Raw genomic sequence first — 27529 nt, forward strand, 5'->3', positions numbered from 1 at the left:
GCGAGGCAAGAGAGACACAAAGCCAGGATGCCAGGTGGCTTTTGAAATCTCTACACTTCTTTTATATCTGAATTCATAGTCACTGCAAGTCAGCTAGGAAAATAGGTCCTTAAGACATATGTCTTGAAGTTTTCCATGTTGCTTCAACAGATAAAAGGTATCAGTGAAAAATGGCCTGCTTCCAGATAAAATCACCCGCATGGTACAAGTGGCTTCCTCAAGTGACCACTGGACACTGAGCAAATTGTTTTCTCATGGCTGGCACACAGGCAAATGCTAATCCATGATGGCAAGATGATGTGGGGATGATGGAGTCCATCAGCTCTGGATGAAGCATCCTGTAGGAAGACTTTATGTCTTGCCTGGATAACAATGCCTTGTAAGAGGCAACAACTTACACGGCATGGACTGAAGGTTTGTTAGTATCAAATATTTACTTTTAGATGGTAAAATAAAGCAAAATCAATAAAGGTAAAAATATGAGTTGAATCTCTAGGCTACCTACACTTTGCTTTGAGACCAGTGTGGCCCCCACTTGCCTCTGCCTTCCAAAGAGCAGGGAACAAAAAACATTTGCCACCAACACACTATTAACAAAGGCTAACTTTGGTAACAAAGAGGGTTTTGGTAGGGATGCCTCTGTCCCCTGCCCCTGGAGGCAGCGCTCTAGAGGGAGGTAGAGGACGCCCTCTGAGACCTCACAGGTGTTGAGATTTGATGATGAAAGGTCCCAGAGCTTTATAGGTTTGAACACTTGGTCCCCTGCTTGTGGCGATGTTTGGGTAGTAGAACCTTGCTGGAGGAAGTACATCACTCAGAGTAGGCTCTGGGGTTGTATAGCCTGGTGCCACTTTCTGTTTCCTGTTTGCCTCTTGTGTGTGGATGAAATGTGATCAGTTTGCCTTTTGATTGTGAGGCTGACCTCATGCGCCTTAGGTTCCCCACCCTCCTACTCCCATGATGGACTACTGTATCACTTATGAACTGTAAGGCAAAAGAAACCATTTTCTCTTCTAAGTCGTTGTTCCCCTTTTTCCTTTTTTTGGTTTGAGCATTCTATCTAACCAACAGAAAATAAATACAATAAAGATATTTTAAATAATTACAGGGCAACTGGACAAATAGAGACAGAGCATCTCTTGCTTGTAAAAGATTCTTTCTCTATGTGTGCGAGCACCAAGAGGGATCTCTCCAAGCTTTATCTTCCCATGTTCCTTGATCTAGCTTAAGCTCTGTTGTTAATATACTTCATCTGTGTTATCTCTGCCTTCTGTGTTATCTCTGCCTCCCTGAGACCTAGTGCCTCCAAAGGCTGCAACTTTCCTTGTATGAGCTTCTTTTCTGAGGCTGTAATAACACACTATGACTACGACGATTTATAAAAGAAAGGAATTTGCTTTGGCTTTCTTTCAGACAGATGGAGTCTTTTGTGGTGGACTCATTGCGGCAAGCATTAGGCATAGCAGCAGGAGCGAGAATCTAAGAGTTCACATCTTTAAACCAAGCAGAGAGAGTCAACTGGAAGCACGGTAAGGGGATATACTCTCAAATCCTGCCTCCAGTGACTTACTTCTCACAGCAGAGCCCCTAAACTAAACTTCCCCAAACGGTGCCACCAACTGGGGACCAAGTGTCCAAATGCCTGAGCACACAAAGAGCATTCCTCGGTCAAGCCACCACCCTCTTCTCTATCCTGGAAGCACTGCAAACCAGTCCACAGCAGTTTTCCACTCAGCAATAGCCCTGCTTACTCCTGTGCCAAGTTTCTGGGAGCCTTGTCCAAGGAGAGCCCCGAGACCTTCTCCTTCAGCACTCTTGGTGGTCTCTTGCCATTGGTCACAGGTACTGATTTAGTTACAGGGATCAGGTAAACAAGACTTCTGCCTTCCACTGAATTTGCTTCAGCTCATGGCACCATGAGATATCAGGGTCACTAGCAGAGACTTACGTTATCTTACAGAAGGACCCAAAAGAACAGCAATGGAGGCTCTCAGTCAAGGAAGAATGCAGCACTTAAGGAAAGGAGCCCTAGGCTGCTAACATGGCTCCACATGCCAGAACAGGTCGCTATTGTAGGTGACATTCAGTCATAACCACAACAGTTTCTGCTTGAGTCATGTTCTTTACATACTGACTGCTACCCTTTCTGAATCCACCAGAGTCTGATCTCTTCTTTGCTACTCAAGGGGTAGATCTCTTTCCTCTTCAACATCATTAAGCTTTGCTATTGCTGGCCCCCTTTTACCAGGCTCTCTGACCCTCATACTAGTTGTCTCAACCAAATGGAAGAGAGGAGGGAAAGGAGGATTAGAAGGTAGAAAGGAGAGAGGAAGGAGAGAGGCAGGAGTTCAAGAAGGCTGGAGCTCTCCTTGTGGCATTGTGGAGTATCCTGATTCTGGGTCTGATGCAATTACTACAGGCCCTTGATTTCTTGCTGACCTCACTAAAAGCCCAGCTATCTCTTTTTTGATTGATCCATTGTACTGTCTACAGAATATTCTAGTAGTATTGGGAAGAAATGGTGCATGTGTGAGATACAGATACATGGGGAGGGGTGTAGGGATGCACAGATGCATGGATACAAGGATGTAGGGATGCATGGATGCAGAGATGCAGGGATGCATGGATGCAAGGATGCAGGGATGCATGGATACAGAGATGTAGGGATTCGGGGATGTAGGGATGCATGGATGCAGGGATATAGGGATGCAGGGTTTCAGGGATGTATTTGTTCACTGAGGATGAAGACTGGGGAGGCAAATCCTGTCTTGCCTGATTCTTCGTCCTATTTTCTCTTTTCCTTGCCACTTCCCTTGGACCTTATCCATCCTGATCCTTCTACCATGGCTCCATGTGACCCCTCATTTGCTACCTGTCCTTCCTGATTCAATCAATCATTACTACCAAAGGGTCCTGGAAGAGGGTCAAGAGCTCTTCTCTTCCGGCCATGCTAGGCCTGGGTATGTTTCACAGAACAGCTTCTTAACGGCTGCATTATGAACCTATGAAGTTACACAATTGCAAAGCAGAGGTCACAAAGTTTGGCAACAGTAAAATGTTCTTGGACATTAAAAACAACAACAACAACAACAACAACAACAACAACAAAAAACAGAAATGAGTTCAAAATTAAACATGTAAAGAATCTAAGTTGCTTCTGGCAGTGTTTGCCTACGATGCATCGTGTGAAGTCACTGCAGCGATGGTTCTGAACGCTCAGCATGTATATGCTGTCCCACCACACAGTGCCAACAAACACTGGCTGCAAAGCCTCGGCTCAGACTCAAGACCATTGTAAGTTATGAATTGTAGTGTTTTTACTACACATGCAAAGTCTTCTGCTCTTACAGAAACATAATGGCCTAATTATGTAAAACAACGACTTCAAATATTTTCCTACCACCATTCCTCAGCATGTAAGTATCAAATTAGTATGTCTTTGGATAGTATTGTGTTAGAATGCTTGATTTTAAAAATTGCTATTTGAGTTGCTGACATGAGTTTCACAGAAAAATTATTCAATGAGTTTTGGCTTGGGATTGGAGACAGAATTTCCAACAATTTCTGAAATGGTCCTAAACAAATTTCTGCCATTTTGTACTGTGTATTTATGCAAAGTAGTGTTCTCAGCCTTGATGATTATAAAACAAAAACAAGCAACTCTGAAGAACATTGAAGACATTCTGTGTCCAGTCATATCAGATATTCAGCCAAGTTTTAATTCTTTATTAAATAAACAAGTATGCCCATCACATTGGTATGCAAATGTGCTTTCAGTTTTCAATCAGTGGAAAATCATGTGTACCAAAACCATAGTTTTAAAATAAGGCTATTTAAAAATTTCTCAGGTAAAAAGGGCTTGCAAGCACAAAACATCTAGAGAACCCATGAGGAGCATGGTGGTCAAGAGGCAGAGTGCTCTTGCTCACATTCCCATCCATTCCCTAGACCACGCAGATTCAGCACAGGTGCCGATTGGCTGCATGGAGATGGAGCCACCACTGCTGTCCCAGGGTGTGGACCAAAAAGCCAACATCACAGCTTCTTATAAGGAGCACCTGAGCTCCCTGTGACATTTGTAGAACAGAAAAAATAACTGCGCTACCTCAAAAGGCTGTGATGAGGTTGGAAAAGTCTGATTTGTGGTTCTGTGGCATGGCGTAGAATAAATGTTCCCACTGTGCTGGGTATTGTTATTATGACTGTACGGAGACAATACTTCAAAAGTTTTCCAGAGACAACTGAGGTTAACTTGATCCCAGGATAATCTCCCTAGAACATGGGTCATGCTTCAGTCAAATGAACTAATGGCCATTCCTTCAGTTATTCAACTGTTTCTGCTGTCTTAGGTGCTGGAGGCACAAGTGTAAGCCAGACAGGCAGAGGCTCTGACCACAGAGGCTCACATGCAAGACAGTGTGTTTTTCTCAGCTCTGCCTAGGGCAAGCACTGCCCAAAGCACTTGTGCCACCGTTCTATATTTCAAGCCGTGCGTCAGTTTGATGACTAACGGATGCCACACAGGATAGGAAATCTCTTCTTATGAAGCATCACCATGCTGTTGCTATGGGGCTGTCATTTAAAATGTCAGTATTGGACATCTACAAATGCCTGCAAATCTACTGACGGAAATGGACTCCATGAAATTTTATTTTAAACTTGGCAATAACTGGATTCACAGTAAACACTCAAATGGATAATGCCGATCGACACTAATTATTCTCTTTCATATGTTTATACGTTTATCTCTAACTTGGTTCTTCTCTGAGTCCAATTCTTACTTATCTCTGCAGCCACTCTATCTAGCTGCAAAGGTGCTTGATATTTCTTAAACAAAGGGATAAATTAACAGATGCACCTGCCCTTCTCTATGATCTAGAAGCAGAATGATGGGGGTGGGAGGAGGTGAATCTGAAGTATAGAAAAAAAAACAGCATCAAGAATGTTTTTTTTTTTTCTTTTGAGACAGGCAGATTTCTGAGTTTGAGGCCAGTCTGGTCTACAGAGTGAGTTCCAGGAAAGCCAGGGCTATACAGAGAAAACCTGTCTTGAAAAACCAAAAAAAACCACCACCAACAACAAAAAAAACGTTGTTTTGTTTGTATGGGCTGGGAAGACACTCACTAAGGTGTTTGCTTTGCAAACACAAGGATCTTAGTCTGAACCTCAGAACCACATGAAAAACCTGGGCATAGCCAGCCATACTTGTAATCCCAGCACCTGGGGAGGTGAAGACAGGGATAGCTGGAGCTTGCTGCTAGGTAGTCTAGCTGAATTAGCAAGTCCCAACTCAATGAGATCCTTGCCTTCCCAAAGAAGGGTGTGGCGCTTGAGGAACGATACTGGAAGTTGACCTTTGGTTTCCATCCATCCATGTGCAGCTGTATGCACATATACACACAAACATGTGCACACACACATACACAGACGCATGCTTTTCATGAAGTTTCATGTTCTTTTTTTTTTTTGTAGAGCTTATTTATAGACTCAATGTCATCAATGAACAAAAGTGACTCATCTGTGATTATCAGGGCTACTGGCATAAAAGCACCCTACTTTCTTTCTTTTTTTTTTAAAGATATATTTATTATTATATGTAAGTACACTGTAGCTGTCTTCATACACGCCAGAAGAGGGCGTCAAATCTCATTACTGGTGGTTGTGAGCCACCGTGTGGTTGCTGGGATTTGAACTCAGGACCTTCGGAAGAGCAGTCAGTGCTCTTGCCCGCTGAGCCATCTCTCCAGCCCCACACCCTACTTTCAGATCGTGATTACATACAGTTCTTCCCAGCGGACTAAACAAGTAGGTCCCGATGCTGGCTCCTAGGTGTATATTTGAACTGGCTGGGAGGGACAGGTACCAGAGAGTTCTCTGCAGCCTCTATCTAACCGGCATGGTCTACAGTGCAGCAGTTTAACAAATAAGCAGAGATCCTTCAGAGCCATTAGGGTACACCTTTCTTTGCAACAAATCCCTTTTTGAACACAGAGGCCCCAAACACATTTCAATTCTGAAACACCTGAAAATTTGATGAATTCATCAAGGCAAAGTGGATGGAGACATGAAAGTTTTTCCTGTGACTTTCTATGACACTGGCACACAGGCCAGTAGAGGAGGAAAAAACAAAATAAAACAAAAAAAAGGTGAGACAACCAGTCAGGCACCGATATTTACTAAGGCATCGTGAGTCTGGAGCTGTTTCGAGGATAAAGCCATGTATAAGAAAGTCAGTATGCTCTCAGGACACTTTGAATGCTGATGGAGACTGGAGATAAGCAATCCCTCAAACAAACATGTCGAGAGGATTAGTTCAGGTGTATGGAGAAGACATTGTGAGTCCTGAAGACGGTCAATAGGGTGGTACCTGGGATAGGTAGAGGCAATGCCAGACTGGTGAGAGAAGGAGGAGGAGGATGTGCTTGAGCTAAAGTCAGCATAATAATAACAAGAAGGCTGCTCAGAGCAGGTCTGTCTTAGGGAATGGATACTTTACACAGAAGAGCCTCAAAGGCAATATGTCCAACCAAGGGAATTGGCTCACTCTGCGGTAGAGACAGAAAGGAGGCTAGTGTGGTTGGACAGCCTTCTCTGTGGAGCAGATGGAGGGAAAGCTGGGGCTAGAGTACAAGGCAGGAGCTAGGGTACTAGCACTGGACCATGGGCTTAGTCTGGTACTGACCTTAGTTGTAAGGGATCTTGCCAAGAGGAATGGCATTGAGGCACTCTGGCTACCACAAGTAGACAAGACCTATGGAAGCCAAGCTGGCGGGGGTGGGGGGGGGAGCAAAGAGAACAGCTAGGAGACTTTGTGTTACTGAAAAGGGCTAAGTGGTTTCCTGGACTGGGGTTTGTTCAGGTGTCAGAGCAGGCAGCTAATGGTTGTTTCATGGGTGCATACCATGGTAGTGTGGGTGTGCCTTTTTGATGGATACAATGTGCAGAATAGGAGGAATTGTGGCTGAACAGTGATCCTGACATGCACTACCCTGTACCTACCAAAGACCTTGAGGTGGATGGAGGCATCCTGCTCGCCAGCCTTGTTCTCAGCGATGCAGACGTATTCAGCCTCATCGTTTTTGTCCACATTCCTGATGGTCAGCTCAGAACTGTCATCACTGAAGATGTGCTTATCATCATCTTCCTCCTCATTCTCTATGGGTTCTCCATCCCTACACAGTGTGGAAATGCAAAAGGTGATGATTCTGAGCGAGGGGTGAAGAAGTTCACTGCTGATCAGTTCCCACAGAATGCAAACTGTGCGAAGTGGGGGGGGGCAGGCTCAGTCTACATAAAAGGGAACGACTTCTGAGTAGCCTCTCCTGTTATATGCTTTCTATGCCTCTCCCCCAATCTTTTGAGTATGTGCAAAGGCTATATCAATAGAACCAGAAAGATTTCATTGAACCACACCAAAAGCTATACCCGCATCTGCTCTCACAAGTCTGAAAATGAAAGAATAATCAAGACACTGAGGAAGAGGACTTCCTAGAAAAGAGCCATTCTTCACCCTGGTATTTTAGGAAGCCCACACTCATGCGTCTAAAAACCCCACAGGCAGTGGGACTATGGTTTGCCTTCTCCTCTCACTCATAACACGAGGCACATGCCAGTTTCTTACTTTGTCCAGCTCATGGTGGGCTCTGGGAAGCCATCGGCATCACACACCAGGGTGACTGACTGGCCCATGTTGGCAGTGGCATTCACAATGCTCTGTCTGGCCTGGACAGTGGGAGGTACTGAAAGGAAAGAAGGATGTCAGGGGTGGTTGTACAAATAGTAAAAGAACCCGATGGCCCCGAGAAGAGGCATTTGGGGGTCTGCCACCTGAGCATTAATAGTCCTGAATGTCTACAGTGTTAGTGGGAGGCATCTAAACCCACATGATAGTCTAAATAATTAATGTAAACTGAACAAAATTTGTCCACAAACATGCATTATTGTTTTTAAGGGTTCAGCCCCTATATTGTGTCTTAACTCATGATCATGTGGTATTTGATTTATAGCAGCTATTTGTTGGGATATATTTTTCTCAATCAATACAGATTACAATATAGAATAATATATACAACTAGGAGAGTTGATGGGACTTGATGTTAAAAAAGGCTCTGCTCTCCATACTGGCAAACATTAGAAAGTGCAGTTCCTGTTGGTTGCCAGGTTGGCATGCTTCTGAAAGATACCGCCTCAGCAGGGTGATATTCTCTGCAGCTGTCATAAACAACTTTGTGCCCAAGGTGCTTCCACCAAAGGAACAAGAGGGAGAAAGCTTGGCAAGAAAACACATATCAATAACCAAAACAATTCAAATGTGATTTACTTATTTTCTTAGCACTGACATTATAATTTCCTGTAAGCATCTTACAAATGTGAGATCGATGCTACGGGTGTGTTTATTTGACACTGCAAATTAAGATTAATAAGCCCACGGACCACGATGCTGACTATTCTGAGACCTGAATTGATTGCAGTATTTTCTCTGCCCATCAAACCAAGGGGACTAACTTCCTAGTGACGGTAACATCAAGGACACTGGGGATGAGGGAGGGTTTATTAGCAGAATGGGGAGTCTTTAGTTCTTCTAGACAATGGAGGGGATTTGATATGAACAACTGGAGGGAGACACCAAAGACAAGGGAGTTAAGGAGAAAACGTCCCCCTTCCAGAGGTTGTGATAGTGGGGAAGAGGTTCCCTTGAGATGTAGGAATGAGACAGAACAGGTCTACACCCAAAGGGAATGGAAAGAAGGTCCCCCATCAAACCCTGGTTGTAGTAATTGAGCAAAAAGGAAGGGCAGATCTCCTCACCATTCACAATGACCTGAATGTCCTTGAAGTTGATCTCCCCCCGGGCCAGGATCCTGCCCTCACAGCGGTAAGTGCCCTCATCTGTTTTCTTGATGCCCCGGATCTGCAGGTAGTTGTTGGACAGGACTATGAACCGGACTGGAAGAGAAAAGAAGCAGGTTCACCCAAGGTCAGTCCATGAACTCCACAATCAGGCAAGGAGCTGAGCCTTGAACTCCACAATCAGGTGAGGAGCTGAGCCTCTTATGAAATTTGTGTTATTTTTGAGACAGAGTTTCACAGTGTAGTTCACCTGGCCTGGAACTCACTATGAAGACTAGGTTAGCCCCAAACATGCAACCATTCCTCTGTATCAGCTTCTGCATGCTGGAATTACAAACACTTGACACAACTTCGCTATCTCATCCTTTCTCCTACCTCTGGTATTTCATTTCAGCCTAAAACCAGAGCAAAGATATCCCTGACCCTGAAATACAGATGAGTCGGGCCCTGAAATACAGGATGGTGTGTCTGTCTTTTGCTTTGGAGAGACAAACAGGTGCTTGAACCACACTAGTTACAGACAAACATCTGTTTAGGATCCAGAAATTTTAGGTGAGTTTTGGGGCCCTGAATATGCACTTAGATGGAATGCCAAAGGGCCTGTGTAGAGTGGGAACCTAAGGCATGGTAACTCAGGTCTTACCGTCTTTTTTCAGGATGACATCTCGGCCTTTGTGTTTCCAGATGATAGTTGGGGGCAGAGAGCTGACCACATCACAGACAATCACAGCATCTTCCCCCTCCTTAAACTCCTGCGGGGTTGGTGCGTTCTTGAACATGAGCTTCTCTGAAAGACAGCAGGAGGAGCAGAGTGAGGAACAAATACCTTCTCAATAAAGCTCTGATAGCTGAATTTAAGCTCCAGGGCAGTTTTCACATATAACTCAGCAATGTAAGAGGGACCCCCCACTTAGCCCTGGGTCACTGACTGAGGCAGAACAGTTAACATTGAGAGGGGTCTATGGAGGGGCATGGGCTACCTAATGCAGTGATGATGCATACAGGTACAGTGATGAACCTTGCATCTATACTACCATGACAGTAAGTGTCATTGATTATTTTTGGTCTTCCACTCTGACCTCACCCTATTTTCTTGCAGCAGAGAAAATTCTGAAGAATAAGAGCCAACTTCATGGAAGTTAATGCTGTGACAATCAACACTTACTTACCATGACTTGAGTCAACACTATGTACAGTAAGAAGGCAGTGAGATGTCACTGCCAGGCTAGCCTTCCATGGCAATGGGAGCCATCTTCCCTCAGTAGCATCAAGAGTTGACATACAATACTCCATCTCACTAGGTCATTGGGCTATATCACTAGCAAGTGTAGTGGGATAAGAAGGAAAAACCTGAACCATGTGTCTATCATTGTCACTTAAAAGACACAGAGGAACTGACACTAGCCCTCTGGGAATTGTGTAGTTTCTGGAGAATGGCAGTCACTGGGAATGCCAAAAGTGACAAAAGGTAGGAACTAGCCTTATTGTTTCTGGGCTGGTCACCAACCATTTGAGAATATACTAGATCTCTTAGCAACTTGGACAGAAAAGGAACCACCACGCCCTTACTGGTCCTCCTGTTGTGTTCTCTGCCTTTACTACCCACCCATGTATCTTCCCAACAAAGGTGGGAGTGCAGGGTACATATGAGGGCTCTTACGGAAGATCTTCACGTTGACAGTGGCCTCAGACTGGGTGCCATCCTCGGCAGTGACCACACACTTGTAAATGCCGGCATCGTCGATGTTGGCGTTGTAGATGGTGAGGGTAGAGGAGTCATCATCATTCCACACCACAGAGATCCGCTGCTGGTTTGGGTTCAGCTTCTCCCCGTTGGGGGAGAACCAGGAGATGTCCTTATCTTTGGCATCTCCTGCCACTAAGGAAGAAGAGATTATTTTCAGAGCACAGAAAATGAGAAGATTAAGCCCTTCCAGAGTGTCCATGGCTACAAAGCCTGGAAGGCTGGAAAGGGATCTCTATCATGAAGCATTTTGCAGCTCTGCTCTTTGTTGGTTTAATTATATGCATAACATCTCTTAGAGTTGAACAGACTTCCCTGCTGCCTGTATATATAGTATTTTTTTTTTAGTTGCCATGTCCTTGGAGAGAGAAACAATATTTGCTGTGAACCCACTGTGCCCTATACACTAAGCTAGGAATGATTGTGTATTATGGCATGGGAAATGAAGGCGGTTGGTTTATCTGAGCCCTGAGCTCCAAGACCTAGCTAGCCTGAACCAGCTGATCAGGGCGAAAAGGATGGAGACTGTTTAACTTCTGAGTTGAAGCTAAGAGAAACTGGGTAACCCAAGAGTTAAGATTCCAGCCATTTTGACTGTAGCAACTCTGTCCAAACCGGCATGAGTGATTGCTATTATGATGCCTGTTACCTCAGTCAACCGCTTATACGCTCTGAGAAGACAGAACATCAGCAGGGCCTGCTCTCTCTGGGGACCTGAAGGGACACTCAGGTGCCTAGAGGCCAGACTGGCTTAGGGTGAACAGCTCTCCAATCTACTACTCCTTCTTTGATTTGCTGCCTGTCTGGGGGTACCAGCCTGCACTGCCTAGCCTGGTGCAGATATGTGATATGGAAATGTAGTGTTCCTTTCGGGGCCCATCATGTTTTCAATAAATATCACAATTTGCAAGCTGTGCTGCGGGCACTGAGGCTGTATCTTCAGATCATTGAAACTGCTATAATGATGGCAGAGTTGGAGCAAATGTACCCAGCAGCCATAGTCCTCTGGTCAGATGCAAATCATGGTGGCAGTTAGAGCTCCTTTCCACCAAAAGTTGTGTGTTAAATGCCACAGCCTACACCTAGCTCAGTTCATTCCTGCTTCTGTTCTATTCCAAATCCCAGGCATGTAATTTACCAACACCTTGAAGCCCATTTCCCCATCCCTTCCCCCATAGGATGGTTCCCCATTATTATTAGGGGCATATTTCCCAATTAGGCATTAAGAACACCCAGAAGTGTAGACAGCATGTCACTCTGAAGGGAAAGTCTCAGAGAATGATGTGGAATGGTTACACTGCTGACCAAGAGAGGAGCAGTAGCCAAAATTCTAGGCTAGGTACACTCAGTTTGCACTCTGAGCAACAGGTTTTGGAGGCAAGCTTTGGGATGTGATGGGACCCGGGACACTTGCCTTGACACAGGAAGAATTTGGATTCTCCAACGCTGATTTCTCCTTGGCTGGGAACAATATCTACCTGCAGAGAAACTGAAAAAGAAAGAAAAAGTCCAGTTCAAACACACCATTAAACTTTTGAGGCAGAACCCCAGAGCTTTCATTCAAACATGAGATTCTCCAAGCTCAGTTTTAAAATGATGAGGTTTATTTGGCTTCTGAAAATTTACTACTATCAAAGTAACTTCATACCATAACCAGAAGGATATACAGTTTAGCCCACTCCTACGTGGAACTGGAACTGTTAGCTGCTGTCAGCGTGGAAGGGCCCCCTGGGCTGCTTACTAAACAACTCTGCTTTGTAGTCACAGAAAGAGCCAGCACAGCCAGTCCCTTCTGGGTGTCAGTCTGAAGTGTCCCTAGGGCTATTAAGAGCAGGAAGCCTGTTACTCCAGAATTATGGATCGGGATAGCTTGTACATTCCCTGTGCTGCCACACTGGACCATTGTGAATCAGATCCATTCCAAAGCAGCGGTGCCAATGAGAGCTCACCTCGCCCCGCAATGAATAACCATCACCTATCTCCAGGGCTAAAAACAACATCAGTACACCAAGCAGTCGGCTCTGCTTCTGAAATCCCACAGCCTGTGCTTTCTGGAATTCTTTGCACCCCCTGGCTACTTTCCCTCAATTTTTATTTGAATATCCATATACTTCGTCTTCCCATGGTACTGATAAGAAAGGAAAAAAAATCCACAACACCGGATCTCACCGACTGCCCGATTCACTCTGCTTCCCGTTTATCTCCTTAGAGCAGATAACAACTGTTCATGAAAATACAGTTTTAGGATAGGAAAACAGAACGCTTTATTCATTTGAAATCAACTTCCTTTTTGCCTCTGCTCTCTTTAAGTAAATCTGAAAGGCAAAGGCTAGCACACAGTGGGTTCAATGGAGGGAGCTCCTCAGAGCCATTATGAAGCAAGCCCCCTCCTACGTTCCCCAGAAAGCAACCAGGCTGGATCATTGAGACTAGGAGCTCTTCCCTCCAACAGCCATTTTCTGTTCACAGTAGACGAGGGAAAGCTTGTTGCCATGGTGACCAGCTTGCAGGCAGGGCTGGAGCAGCAGCTCTGAGTATGGGCTCATGAGACAAGAGACCGCAGTTGTGCTCAGTAAAATACAGGGATCAAAGGGCCTGCCTGGGGCTGGAGAGGGAGTGCAACCAGTCAGGGGATTGGGGTGGGGTAGGCAGAGGATTGGGGGTCCAGCATTCCTAATCATCCCACTGACAGACAAAGCAAGTCCTGAGAAATGCAGCAGAGGCTGTACAGGGAAAGGGGTGAAATGGAACCACTGTGGAGAAAAAAGATGGAAGAAACGGGTAAGGGATAGGGTTCAGGATAAAGGAGGGCAGGAGGCTGAGCTCTCCTCCTCCATGGATAAGTGGCTGAGCTTGAGCATATTCCAATACTGAGCTGGAGGAAATGGTACAGTAATCCAGAGGTGCAATCACCTCTCCTTTGTCACTGCCAACCAGTCAGGGGATTGGAGCTTCATCCTTATCCAAGAACATGTCCTCCCCATCCTCCTTTCTGTGCATGGCTCTTGGTACATAAAGCTGTGCTGGGACATGATGCTGGCAGGGGCTGAGTCCACAGGTCCAGATGCAATCAGCTGAGGTTGCTTTTTTCCCATCATACTTCTCTAGCTGGAGTTAGGTGGTGCTCAGTCCCACAGCGTTACATTTGGAAAAGGTCTCAGATATCAGTGTGATCTGCTTCTTCCCTGTCCAGATGGAGAGGAGCAGGGAGTGACTCCCTCATAGTCACTGCTAGTTGCAGGTCAGTGTTGTGGAGCAAAGGCCTCTTGGATCTCTGGTAAGTTCTCGTTCACTTTACAGTACAATCTTTGTGAAGAGGGAAGATGTTCTCATCGAATGAAAGAAATCATCTGCACATGCTGAATGACACCCCTTAGCGCTGCCATTTCTTGAGGAGTATAGAAAACCCAGGATTAGGCCCCTCTGGTATCCCGAGAGCCTGGGAACTAACCAAGAAGGCTCCAGGCCAGTGCTGTGAATTCGAAGGGCCAACCAGAACTTCTTCAGTTGCTTCTGGTGACTCACACTTCATGGGATGGAAGGTACCTCGAAGTTCAGAAACTGTTCCTCCACCATGACTCACCTGAGGCATATTCCTCTGTGGAGTTTCCAGGACATTTTCTAAAAACATCTTTCTGTCTGCAAAGTTCACTGCCCATATGCTGAGCATTAGCTGTCAGTTTCAACATATGGATTCTGTTACTTTAATACCTTCACTGCTGGAGAATATCCTTATTCTAAGTGAAAAAACAGCCTTCACTTTTTCTTTCTCTTTTTCTTTTTTTAAAGAGCTCCTTTCAAAAAAGAACATGACTCTCAAGGGGGAGTCAAGCTGAAGAACTTTCATTCCCAAATGCTGCCAGGATCTATCTATGGACAACTGAGAGAAAGAGAAATGCGAATTTCAAAGGAATTCCCAGCTTAACGGGATCCCTCACACACATTTATCATCAGTTCTAAAAAAAGAAATCTTCCATGGAGACTGCTGGCCCTTTGCACACAAGGAAGAGAGACTGATTTCTCTCTCAAAGTACCAGACAGGGCTGGGACAGATGAACCTAGACACTGCAAACAATGCTTGGATGTTTTAGACTATAGTCAGTGCAGATTTTCCTCCTGCGCATGCCAAACCTTGAATTATGAGGTCTAATAATGAGAAGGGGAACTCTGTGGTAAACTCCAAACCCCGTGTCTCCCCTCTGTGCCTCCCCTCCTCTACCCATCTTTCCCCCCTTTCACTGTTTTGCAATAAAATCTCCTGAATTACGTCTCACCTTCCTCTCATTGTGTGTGCAAGATGATTTCCTAGCCCAGAACAATGCATACCTTTAAAGTTGCTTACGAAAGCATTGCTATCATGTGGCTCACACCCTGCTTTGCTTCAGCCTTCCCTGCATAAACACTGTCATCTCCGTTGCACTCCCAAACCAAGATGTTTGGACCTGGGTGGGCTTTGCTGGTTGGGATAACACTGTCCAGTAATTTCTACGTTATTATCTCCTTATATATCCACCAAGCTTACTTGTAGTCAACCTACACTATTGGGTTTACAAAAGCCAGTCATTACTGCACCAATCTACTAATAGTTTGGAGAGTTAAAAAAAATAAAGACCAAGGAGGGTGCTATATCTTGCAGAAGAGGAAACTGAGATGCAGAAAATGAAATACTTCACTCAGATGATGAGCAACCTATCCAAGAATAAATGAAGGAACATCATGTAATTCTAATTCACATGACTCCACTTTATAACTACTTTGAAAGCCCCCTTCTGCTGTGTGTGTGTGTGTGTGTGTGTGTGTATATACATGTGCATGTTATGTAGGCCAGAGGTCAATCTCATGTGTCATTACTCAGGAGACAACCCTTTGACTTTTGAGATAGCATCTCTTATTGGCCTGGAGCTCATCCAATTATGCTAGTCTGGCTGGCTAGCAAGCCCCAAGGATCCACCTTCTCCATTTCCCCAGCAGTATTACAAGTGTACACCACTACACCAGGTTTTTGCATATGGATCCTTACAGAGCAAGTACTATCTCTCCAGGCTCCTAGAGCCTTTTAGAAACATCCAAATGGGTTTACTTGTTACCTGTTAGTTCCCATTAGTTGCTCTTTCTCTCTCCAAATCATAAGTTAGATATAGCAGAGCCTTTGTTCAAAAATATTTCAATTACATTGCTGTCATCATTTCCCTGTTAATAATCATCATCCTATTCATTCATGGATGATAATACTATGACCCCCATTTGACAGATGGAGAGGCAGAAGCTTGAGTCCTTAATTAATGGTCAAGATTCAAACACACAGTGAACAAAGTCCAAGGCCCCAGCTGTTTCTCTCATACTATGTTAATCCCTGTGAGCCAATATTAAAAAAAAAAAAAAGAGTCCCATCCTTCCATAAATGGGTCTCCCTGTCTCATGTAAATAAGCCCAAGGGAGAGTGTGTTTGGTTCTAAAATATATTTGTCTTTTTCAGTATCTTTATTTTTGTAGTTGATGAATATTCTGGAAGCAATGCTCCCTCTTTTAGGTGTAGGTAGATGTTTTATAACTTCCAGCTTCTTAGCTATAAAGTCACAGTTACTGAAGAAAAGTGAGTGAAAATTTCAGCTCATAAGAGACGCTAAGGTACTTATCTGGAGAGGTGGGGATCTTGTTAGGTAAAGCGACAGGAAAGGATCATTCATTTTGATTTCTAAAGTAGTTTATAGATTTCGCTTAAGTCAGCATCTTCCCACAGCAGTTGAATTTGACTGGTTTTCTTTTCAATGTGTTTGTTGTCAGGGTAGGAGCTTCCAGCAGAATGTGAACTCAGTGGTCTCTGAGGAAGTACTGCCGTGTTAGAAGGCTATGAAGAAGGTTGTTGGCCATGGAAAAGGTCAAGATTGCTTCTCTTTACGGGCCCGGGGTCAGAGTGTGTGCTGGTGAGGAAGATGTCGTATGACTAAGCAATTGAAGGTGGACAGACTATGGAGGACTTCTCTGCTCAGAGGATTCGTGCGAGATGGAAGAATTTTCTAGAGCCCATTTAACAATGGCTAATGACTTCTGAAGAAGGCCTTGAACTGTAGCTCTTATGGTTATTTTGTACTTGTTGTTTTAGAAATATGCCTTAAGTGTTGCTATGCAAAATCACCTTGGTGGACAGATGTGATTTTGCTTTTCTAAGTATAACTGGGAGCTTTTTCATGTGACCACAGTTGCTGTAATCCCAGCCTCAGAAAATCAGGAGCATCGGAACTGGGGCCTCCCTATTGATATCGATAATTTACTCTCACCACTAAACATGAAACTCAAAGCGAGACAAACTGATGTGCTAGTCATGCTGGGTACTCAAGGCCCAGGCTCACATCTGCTGGAGTGTGAATCTCAGTTTGACCTCCTGTTAGCTGTTTGATCACAGGCTAACCCCTCAATGCCCCCTTGGCAAAACAGAGAAAACTAAAACGACCCACAGTTTGGAAAGCTTATGGTAATTGGTATTATGGAAATCACACAATAAGCTCCCAATACTTGTACATTCAGTGCATAATGCTAGAAACCCCCTTCCCAGTGAGATTACTTCAGTGTGAGGGAAGTGATGTTTTCCTTTATGGCTGAAAAATAAAATTTCTTTCCTGAATGATCTAATATGTGGATAGGTAGCCTATTTCTGCTTTTTGCATTAACTTATTTGTTTGGAAAATTTTGAATTCAGTCAGAGCCAAAACCACAACAATGGAAACACTGAGTAGTGCTCTGGATGGATCATTTTACCTTGACTTCAGTGTTCTCATGCTATAAATACAGTAAGACTGAACTTATGTGCTTGGATTGCCACACAAATTAAATAGGAGCTGGTTGTAGTTAAGGACTCCAGGTCTGGAGTCAGAGAGACAGTCTGAGTTCCAGCTCTGTCACTTAGGAACAGAGTTGGCTGTCAAGTGGATCTGAGTCCGCACTCTTCATCTCCAAATCAGGATACTTCATATAGTCTCTCTCTCTCTCTCTCTCTCTCTCTCTCTCTCTCTCTCTCTCTTTCTCTCTCTCTTTCTCTCTCTCTCTATCCCTCTCTCTCTATATATATCCCTCTCTCTCTCTCTCACACACACACTCACACAAACTCACACACACAAACTCACACACATACACACACACACACACACACACACACACACACACACAAAGAGTCTTGACTTCCCCTGCAATCTCAAATAAATAAAATCCCCAATAATATTGTAACAGCAGGAATGAAATGGTAGAAACTTCTTATGTACAATTTTACCTAACATCCCCCCCCTTTCTCTGTGTGTGTGTGTGTATGTGTGTGTGATCCACTGAGAGCTTATACAATTGTGTACAAGCATATTAATAGAATAAGTGCAAATGTCAGATTAATGCTGTTGGAAGAGTAATTTGATATGAGTAAATTTATCTCATTTAAGGGAAAAGGGATTAATAAATTACTAGATGGCATAGAAATGTCACTTATATCAGTTCTCCATTTACGGTTTGAGATGGTGTTGGGAATAGCTGCTCAGGGAAAAAATAAGGTAAACATTCAAATATCATTAACGCCTATGCAGTTGCTAATTTAAAGGTGCCATAAAGCACATGTTCTCGGATATTTTGATTTCCGGTTGCATAGAATGGCATCACCATGGACAACTACATTCCAGCCGCCACTGGAAGCATCCTGAGAGCTTACAGCTGGCTCACAGCAGAACTAGAATCATCTCAAAGCCGTATGAGCATGAGCACTGCTAATCTTTCAGCAAGAGACTCCAATATACATTTTATTTAAACTTGAATACCAGAAGTAATGTGGTTAGGTTTCCAGGTCAATGGCAATAACTATATAACCAAACACTTCAAAACCCTCCATGTAATGCTCTCACAGGATCATGGTTCCTGGGTTTCTGCTAAGAGAGAAGACAAGCTAGAGAGTGAAGGAACACTCTGGGTACAGCTTGAGGTCTCTTCTGTTTGTGAACATCTGAACACAGATGATGTGCGAGAGCAGACTTTCAGACTAAAAGAGAAGACAAAGATGGATGTCAGCAACATTAGACATGGCTTCAGGTTTAAACCAGTTTGATGGAGAAGAAATTAAAATACCAGGAGTGAAGACAACCTCCGGAAGACTGCAGAGAGTAGGGACTGATTTAAGCCAAAATTCGCTGGGAAAAGACACTGGGATCCTTCTGCTTATGTACTGAGCAGGCTTCCAAAACCTAGCATTTTAATAAACTCATTCAGACTTGACACTGTTACCTATTCAAAGCCATGCAACAAATGATGCTGGTGAAGTGTTCCCAAGACTTGTCCCAACAGAACAGTGGAGGAAGTGACAGGGTGATCACGGGCCTCAGTATCCTTGCATGTTCTACATACCCATCATTTACACCATAAGGTTGTAACAAGGAGGAAAAATGTTGAGTATCAAAACCGAGGCTTCAATGATTAACCAGCTAGATCCCACCATCCAAAAAAAAAAAAAAAACCTCTATCCTATATAATGCTGGCAGTGAAATGATAGAAACCCACCTCTCAGAGCAAGTGCTTCTATTCCTTAGCATAACAAATTACAGAAGCTGCTGTGAACGAGGTAAACTTGTCTACTGCTTCTATCCCATGGGTCTGTCTTCAAATGGGAACTCAGAGCCAAGTCCAATAATGGCTACTGTCCTCTTGATCTCAGGAGTTCAATAATGCCTCAGAACCCTTGGCCTCTGGAGTTTGCTGAGTCAAACTTTCATGTTATTAGTTCTAACTTTAAAAATCAAATAGTTTTGGTTGACTGGAGCAAACATTATGGGACAGGGTCAAGGCTCAGGAGGTGAAAAGCATCAGCCATGCAAATGTGAGGACTACAGTTGAGATTCCTAAAACTCATGGAAAGCTGGGTGTGGCAGGATGCATCTATAATTCCAGTTTTCCTATGGAGATGGGAGGGAGGCAGAGACTGGAGAATACCCCGAGTTTGAGAGGCATACAGCCTGACATAAGCAATGACAGATGGTAAGAAAGCCTGTCTCAGAACAAGGTGGGTGTCAAGGACTGATGTGGGGCTTCTCTTCTGACTCCATATACTGTCTACACTGTCATAGGATCTACAGCCCCTCCCACCATATATATGCACTTATATATGTATATATATACACATACCATTCACACAAGCATACACTACACTACACTATACACACACATACACCACACACACGCACACATACACACACACAAATTGTTGATGGCTGAAAACTGTGGTTGCTGGGCCCCAATCCACCTAGCAGCTGGAAAATGTAATTAACTCCAGGTCACTTCATGCCTTGTGTTTCTGAGTACAGAGCGAGAAAAAAATACATGTTGGACTATCTGTTCAGAAATAGGAATCACAAAATTTGCTGCCCCTCAGTCCCACCACCAACGCCGTCTCCAATACTCAAAGGAACACCGAGCATGGGCATAAGCTACACATACTTTAACTACATCTACAGACTCAGTACTGGGCCAGCAGAGAAGCCAGTCTGCCCATCAAAACCAGTGTGTTTTCTCATCTTAAAATATACTTAGATTTTCTTTTGTGTTTGCCAAAGCATCAAGTCAGAAGTATCCTCATAGTGTCTCACCAGGGCCAGCTTCCAGTCTGGGAAGAAAATCCTTTGGAATTGGGCACTAGCCCAGTCTCTTATAGTGTATAACAGATGAGGGAAAGAGTGTTCTAGAGTGTCTAACCCCAAGGAGTGCATAGCCATGTATATGTGTGCCAAGAAGCTGTAACATGGTCTATTTCTAACGTGGCATCTCATCCTGCACTCTCATGGAAGGCCAGGATTGTAGAGCTAATTAGTAGCCAAGGAAGCAGAGCTGGAAGGGACCTGATGTGCCCTCATCAACTCCTTTATTTTACCTTCAGAAAAGCCAGGAGTGGAAATCCCGTATGCTCTAGTGAGTTTCCAAAGCCTTGAGGTTGACCACAGATGTAGACTCCTGACCTAGGACTGCCCTTTGCCTCTCTGTCTTATTTTCTTGTATACCTCAGTAGCTAGTTCTGAGTTTGCTTTATTTCGTTTGCCCTAGTCTCATCTTCGACCCCAAAGAATCAGGGTTATCAAGTGGAAAAATAGCTCTAGAAGGCTGAGCTCAAACAACACTTGCTCACGAAGGCTTTGTGATAGGATATTTAAACTGTCCAAATGAGCCCGACCCAGGGCCATTTTTATTAATTAATTAAGATTTTCTTGTTTGTTATGTGTATGGGATAAGTGTGGTGTGTGTGTGTGTGTGTATGTGTGTGTGTGTGTTTGTGTGTGTGTGTACATGCAATCATACACGGGCACAAGGAACTCAGAGCAGGCTGTCAGATGTGCTTTGTCTCTACTTTATTACCTTAAGACAGGGTCTCTCACTGAACCTGAAACTTGCATTTTTAACTCAGCTGGCTATTCAATGATCTCCTGGGATCTGCCTGAACCTACCACTTAAAGTTGTGATCACAGGTATGTCAGCTCTGCCTGGCTCTTTAGATGGGTGTTTAGGATTTGAACTCAGGTCCCACGGCAAGCATTCTTACCCACTGAATCATCTACCCAGTCCTCCAGGGAAATTTGTTTTTATTGTTGCTTGTTCCTGTTCTTCCCTTTCTCTGGGTAGACTCTAGTGGTGGGCAGGGCAGCACCGTATGAAGCTACATTATGGAAATGCAGGGCAAGGAGGCAAACAGATGTTTGGAACTCAGATAAAGTTCTCCAGATAAATTCAATCCATCAATCAGGGCTTCTTGGTAAACCGCCTTGCACTAGGCACCCAGGATGCTCCTGACAATGGAGTCCGAGTTTGCTCTCTGCACCCTTGTATTGACAAAATGACTCATTGGCATCTTTCTTCCAGTCATAAAAAGGTACTGATATGAGGCAGGCTCCTCCCTCCCCGCTTCCAACAGCTTCTGCTAACATGGCAAGAAACTGGGATTCTATCTTTCAATATTTGTCCAGCTGTTGTTTGCAGATGCCGTATTCTTTACACTTAGAAAATAGAAAGTTAGAGAGTGCTGGTATGCAACTTCATCCTGAGAATTTTAGATATCGCCAATGTCTTTCAAAAATGTCCTTATGTGTTGATGGCTTTAAGCACATCTGGGCTATTGAAGATACAGAGCTTAATACTCCTCAAACAAACATTGCAGAGAACTGTCGGAATCTCTTTTCCATTAAGTAAAAATTCTACACACTCAATGATTTGTGTGTGATTATTGTGGGCCAGCCGATGCTTAATTTATTTAATCTTTACAATAATCCCATGAGGTTGGTACTATTTTGTCCTATTGGAATAATGAAGAAATTGTGAAAACAGAATTGAACCCGGGCTGACCTGCCTCTAGGGACTTGTTTTAGATATGTACTTAATAGAGTCAGTCTCAAAGTGATCTTTGATGCAAGATGATTGTTTTTCTGCTGGAGGAGCTGGCAAACAGGCACAAGGTTAGAGAAAGACTCCACGGGCTAGGAGTGGTCCTGATAGAACTCTTTAAAATCACAGTTAGTTGCTGAACTCACAAGGCCGTTGTCTCACCTCTACAGCCCTCCCCAGAACCCTATGCTCATCACCCGTGGGTGTGGCCTCAAAGGTTCTATGCAGCTCATTCTACAACTGTGATAGCTCTGTGCTCAGCACTGATGGTAGCCGTCACCAGGGACAGGACCAAAGGAGTTGGGCTTTCCCCAGTGTGGGTTCTCAGTGAGTCATTGTTTTCCCTATTGGTATGAAATGATTCTTTGCTGGGTGTGGTGGGTGCATACCTGTAATCACAGTATGCTGAAAGGAAGGTGGGAATTCTCAGGGCAGTGTGAGATGCACAGCAAGAACCTGTCTTAAAGCAACAACAGCATTCTTGTGCTGTCTGGATTGTGCCTGCTTCATCCTCAAAATCACTTGGAGTAATTCATGCAGGCTCTGAACTTGGGCATCTCTGAGGCAGCTATCCTCTTGAAGAGGTGATCTGCAGCATGACCCTGGCAAGGGAGTTCCTGTTAGAGGTCTACACTTCTTTCCATTGGGTGCAGGGTCCAATCTCAAACCACACACTTGTAGCTCAATCCCATGGTGTTTGATCTGATGGATAACACACACGGCCACATTACACAAATGTTGGAGTGGGGAGCACAAGAAGAATACCTAAGCATTTGGACGACTATTCTTAGAATAACATAGCTATTGTTCTTGAGTTAGCCATACCGCTTCATAAGGCAGGGAGCCAGGAGCATGCCATCCTCAGCATCACAGCTCGCTATTGGGAATCAGGGTACGAGCTGCGATGATGGGTTATCACTGCCATGCTTCTTGAAAGCTCAGAACTTAGCAAGGTTATAGATTAGATTGGGGAGGGGTGGGTGCTAAAGAGAAGAAGCTGAAGCAGAGTGTGCCAAGGGCCAAGGAAAAGACAGTGTAGGCACACATAAATACAAACGTTGAGGGTCTGCACCATTTGCCAGCAGAATGGCCCATCCGTCTACGTGATTACTCGGAGTGCTAATCCTGAAATCTCAGCATCATCTCGAGACTACTGAGACCCTACTTTGGCTCCAGCAGTGTGATTTCAGGGAAGGGGATGAGCTCCACAACCTACCCTACCTCAGGTTGGCTCCTAACCCCCCTTGGCATTTTTACCTTATATTTTATATTCCTAATAACAGCAGCAACTCTCGGCTGGCCTCCAGATTGCCAGTGGGTGTTTTTTTTTTTCTGACTTATGAAGAATGTAGTGTCTTGGGAAGAGTTTTCTGGGAAGATGGACAGTGGTGGGAATGTCACCCAGTAGGAGCAAAGGATGGCATGACCTGGTAGCTGGGATCTCCCCTATGTGCTTTCCTGCCTAAAATAATTAAAATAATTCTGCAACTCTGAGGATTCAAGTCACACAAATTGAGCCTGGACCATGATATCCTCACATCCCTCCGAGATTCTGGCTTGTATTCTCAATAAGATTTTACAGACACCAACATTACCAAGTCCTTTTATTGTTCACTTACTCTCGACCCCTTACACACCACCCTCATCATGCTGTCCTTGAGACACTCATGGTGGTGGCTGTACAAGCAGAAAAGCCTTTGGATCCCAGCTTGTGGAATCAAAGACAGGAACATGATAGGTCCCATGGTACCATGGTGCCATGCACTTTGATATTCAAGGACTGCAGTCTGACTGGATCCCAAAGAGCCAATTCAAAGGTCAAGGACAAGTAATGAGGCCCACCCTTGAAGGCCAGACATCCAACAACCTCATGCCAAGGTAGTGATTCTTGTTTTAAGAGGACTTTCACATGGGTAATCCTTCTTTCCTCCCTCAAAATGACAAGAAACTTGGAATTAAGTATATGAACTGCTTGTTCCTAGATCTTTTATGCTGATATTCACAAGAAAGGAAAAATCCACCCAGCTGGAAAGTCTGCACACAGAGGTCTGGGAAACTTCTTCCCATAGTCTTCAGAAAAATAAACTATTCTCTCTGCATTGGGAGTCTAGAGTGACCACCATGAACCTGGCCTGATGGTCCCTATGTCATATAAGGGACATGGAATGGGATGCAGAAAAGAACCACACAGACATAGACACATAGAAAAAGTGGACATGAACATAAACATATACAGATCCATATACAGGTACACATACATGAATATAAATACACAGTCATAGACATAAGTGCACAGAGATTCACATACAGACACACATAGGGTGGGCTACATAATAAGCTCAAGGTGAGCTTGGGCTACATAGTGAGACCCTGCTTGGAAGAGTAGAGCTTAGACATTCCTAGAACCAGAGCTTGTGAAAACACACATACTGTGTCACCAGCTGGATAAGATGTACACATTCAATTATGATAGACCATGAATGACTATGTTACTGGTTTTATGCATTAAGTATTCTATGGCTTGTATTATTTTACTATGTACTCTTTATACCTATAAAAACTGAAAAGGACTGTAAAGCAGTGTGCCACATTACCCAGCAGTAGCCTCATGCAGTTTATTTTTTAGCACCTAATCAAGAGACACATGGAGGCCCAGCAAAGGGGTCCTGGTGGCTACACATCTCTGCTGCCTTCTGGGGAATCAGAGAGCCCCATTACAGGCTCCTGCTGTGAGTGAGTCCCAATCTCAAGAATCTCAAAGACCCAACTCTGCCACACAGGTCCAACTCGACTGCAGAGCCCCTGCCATGCTCTGCACATGGTTCTGGATAAACTCTCTTCAGAATCACATCACTAACTATCTTTGCAAGGTGTTAATACCGTCTAATAAACTTCTGATTCCTAGCAATCTATCTCAGTGTCCCCCTGCCTTGAACTCTACATCAGAGAACTTTCAAATGGCCTGAAAGAGGCATCATTTAGAAAATTAGAATTTAAAATTGACTTTTAATTTAGATTTTAAATTAGACTTTTACTGAGCTAATAAGCAAAATGAAATTGTGAATATTTTTAGGAAAATAGGTGGAACTGGAAAATATTCTATTAAGAGAAGTGATTCGATCCCCAAAAGAGAACACTGTCTGCTCTCTCTCTTTCACATGTGGATGTTCACGTTTATATGTATATAAACCAGGAGTTGAGAGAGTGGGTATATTCCAGAAAACAAGATAGGAGACTATGGAAGGGGTGAAAAGGAGACCGTGTCATGTGACTGATCTGTGCTACCTGAGTTTATGTAAGGGCACTCTTACACTGCAAGATGCTTGTACTAAAATGATAACTGTCCATGAAACAGTTCTCAGAATAGATCCCAACTACAGTGAGGCTCATAACTGTACTTCTACAAGACTGGCAGAAGTTCTCCTCACTTAAATGCCACAGCAGCAGCCACAACATTGGTGAGAAAGAAAAAGCAATAACATATATGAATGTGAACCCATGTTCACGTAGTATACCTTATTTTATAACAAGGCAAGCTGCCTTCATTTCTATAAACAAGCCATAGTTTCTAGCACCACTATTTGGCTTTTAATGATGCCAGTATCTTATTGAAAGCTATTAAACAGTAACAACCTGACAAGCAAGTCTCCTAAGGACCAGGATTTCCAGAATAAATGGCTAGAGAGAACGAGAGCAGACACCAGCAGCAGCCCTTAAACTCCCTTTGGGACCATGAATCTGCCTCTGTATGACATACCAGTCTCTGGATATCACCCCACTCTCTGGAGATACAGCACAGGCTTCTTACACCTTTTCTTTCCCACCATGGGTCTACACCTAGTTTTGTAGTTCACGAAGCATTTCTCACCAGGCCCATTCCGGTGGGCTGGCAGATTCTGAATGTTCTACACAAATACTTCCGACGCACACTAAGACCCTACACTTTGTACTGTATCTGCTTCCAAAGTCATTGAACTGTGAGGTATACATTTGCTTCCTAGGTGGAAAGAGAGGATGAGAAACCTGTTTTCTCAAAACCACTCCGAGTTAAGCTACACAGTTAAAAAACCAGTCACCTAAATAACAACAACATCCCTAAACAACACAACTACTATACCACGGTTTCTTACCCTCTGTCCTGTACTTAGGGTAGAACTATCCACTAAAGAGCATTCAAGTTTAGAATCGGCCCTTCTTTGAGTTCCACAACCTTTTACAGAGTCCCAGGCAGGGATCAGAGATCAGAGCCTGATGTGAGAAGCCTGGGTCTAGAGCAAGGACTGATGGAGACTTGGATTTGGCCTATTGTCAAATAGTAAAACTTCCTCCCATGTCAGGGGTCTCCATTAGACACCAGCTGCAGGACACCGAAAACCTGCGAAGCCAGGGAAGAAAGGAGAGACAGAATGAGCGGGTTAAAGGGAAGGAGGAAGGGAGGGAGGGAGGAAGGGAGGAAGGGAACAGGTTAGAAGAACAGGATTAGAATAAAAGGCAGAGATGGCATTTGGATGCAATAGGACTAGTTGTCTCTAAGGAGTCTTAGTAAGAAAATTCTCTATGCTAACCCCACCATGTTTCTAAGCCTTCTAGAAACTATCATCAGTGTTAACCTGTGCTAAGCTTTCTCCATACAATAGTATACCCTGGACTTAGGGGCTAGTGTTAATCATTCAATGAGGCCTCAGCTATTGGCATAGACTAGACTGATCAGGATACAAGACTTCCCCTCCTGGAATCTGAGGGGTGATGTTCCTGAGTTTGTCTTCAATGAGCGCCTCTCTATCCCCTGAAAATTCCAATTTTGTATCTCTGTCTTGAGATCCCCATGTTTCTGGCCTAAGGATGCTCAAGATTTTGCTATGTAACCAGGTCAGGGACCACTGGCTCAGTCGATACCCTGTCTGGGCTAACTGAAGAACTGCAAACAAGCAGGCCCAGTTAAAGTCTCCAAGCCCCTGACGGAGAATAGTTATTTTTGCAAGCACTCCTACTTTGCCATTTGTCACATGAAGCAATGGGATGCAGATCTGTACAAATTCTGATTTCATGTGAGTCACAGCAGCGCTTTAGGAAGTACAGCCATAGCTGCTGTGAGGGATAGGTGTGCAGATAGGCTTGCCCGGGCCACAAAGTACCCAGGTATTTGGTTAAACGTCATGCTAGGTGGATCTCTTAGTGAGGGTGTTTCTGGGAGAGGTTAACATGCTGATTAGGTGGAGTTGTCAGACTGTTCTTCCTAATAGTGTGGTGGTCCTCACCTAATTGGTTAAGTTGTGGGTAGAAAGCTGAGTAAGACACAATCTCAGGCTCTCTCTCCTTTTAAAAAACCAGGACATGAGGACCTCTCCTGCCTGCACCTGGACTTGGAATGGAGCTTATGCCATAGACTTGGCTGGTTCCTGGACTCTGACTCAGACTGGAATGAGATCATTATTTCTCCTGGGTGTTCAGCTTGTTGACAGCAGACCTAGACTTCCTAGCTTCCATAGCTATATGAGCCCATTCATCATAGCAATCTACTCATTTAAAAATCTGTATACTTATATA

General features: G+C 44.1%; 1 protein-coding gene across 19 annotated transcripts in view; it reads right to left on the reverse strand.

The window, feature by feature from the left end:
- Ncam1 (neural cell adhesion molecule 1) overlaps positions 1-27529 on the reverse strand; it is a 292659-nt gene that overhangs the window by 54450 nt on the left and 210680 nt on the right. For all 19 annotated transcript variants that reach the window (XM_031346028.1, XM_031346019.1, XM_031346020.1 and 16 more), the window contains exons 2-7: positions 12009-12083; positions 10511-10729; positions 9494-9637; positions 8809-8946; positions 7622-7739; positions 7000-7172 (exon numbers count right to left, since the gene is read on the reverse strand). In XM_031346028.1, coding sequence (XP_031201888.1) covers positions 7000-7172; positions 7622-7739; positions 8809-8946; positions 9494-9637; positions 10511-10729; positions 12009-12083 — 867 coding nt within the window. The remainder of the gene's footprint in view (positions 1-6999; positions 7173-7621; positions 7740-8808; positions 8947-9493; positions 9638-10510; positions 10730-12008; positions 12084-27529) is intronic.

The sequence above is a fragment of the Mastomys coucha genome, unplaced genomic scaffold, assembly GCF_008632895.1.
Source record: "Mastomys coucha isolate ucsf_1 unplaced genomic scaffold, UCSF_Mcou_1 pScaffold23, whole genome shotgun sequence".
Lineage (NCBI taxonomy): Eukaryota > Metazoa > Chordata > Mammalia > Rodentia > Muridae > Mastomys > Mastomys coucha.